Genomic DNA, 712 nt, shown 5'->3' on the forward strand with positions numbered 1-712 from the left:
TGATGTGTTATATTTAAAGGGACAAAGTACACTTACAGCCATCTGGTCCTACAACATGAGCCGCCAGCCGTTTATACTGCTCTCAGACACCGAAGTTATTACTCTTTGACAACATTTTGACCATACTTGCAAGACAGAAAATCTTAAAATACATCCACCATGGGACAGAGGACAGTTTGGGGAACAGAATGCTATACTTAATTCCATTTTCAGCGAGGCAGCGCTTACTGTCATCTGGTCCTACACGCCTGTCTTAAAATTATATGTGTTACAGCTACCATAAATGTCTAGTTTTGCAGTGATACAACATATTATTTACGTCCCGTGGGCAGTTACCTCACTTCTTAGCTAACAGTGTTGTAAGTTTTTAGCTACTGTTCTAGAAATCCATGTACTCAGATGAAAATACGTTTGCAATTGCATTTCATATTGTATGTGTAGGGATGGGTGTCTGTTAGACTTACATGTACCTTATTGCATACTAAGAGCTGTTTATTTTTGAACATCCATAATATACAATGAGGACTGCCTATACAGTACAGAATGAAAATAACACCTCTAATCCAGTTTTCGTTTGGCTCCCAGTGAAAAGAGGCATCTGAAGAGAGCTCGCAGAAGCCGGTAGAGAAGCCAGAAGAGCAGCAGCACCACGCCTGTCACGCTGGCCCACACATCAACATTGTACAACTTGTACCTGGGATAGGAATGCACC

General features: G+C 41.3%; 1 protein-coding gene across 1 annotated transcript in view; it reads right to left on the bottom strand.

Annotated features, from left to right (window-relative positions):
• Positions 1–558: 558 nt before the first annotated feature.
• Positions 559–712, bottom strand: part of LOC145401608 (UDP-glycosyltransferase UGT5-like) — a 263991-nt gene continuing 263837 nt past the window's right edge. The window contains exon 11 of the mRNA XM_080273801.1: positions 559–694. Coding sequence (XP_080129927.1) covers positions 559–694 — 136 coding nt within the window. The remainder of the gene's footprint in view (positions 695–712) is intronic.

Source organism: Coenobita brevimanus, chromosome 56 (assembly GCF_032717465.1).
Source record: "Coenobita brevimanus isolate Jiangsu-jjx chromosome 56, ASM3271746v2, whole genome shotgun sequence".
Taxonomy (NCBI): Eukaryota; Metazoa; Arthropoda; class Malacostraca; order Decapoda; family Coenobitidae; genus Coenobita; species Coenobita brevimanus.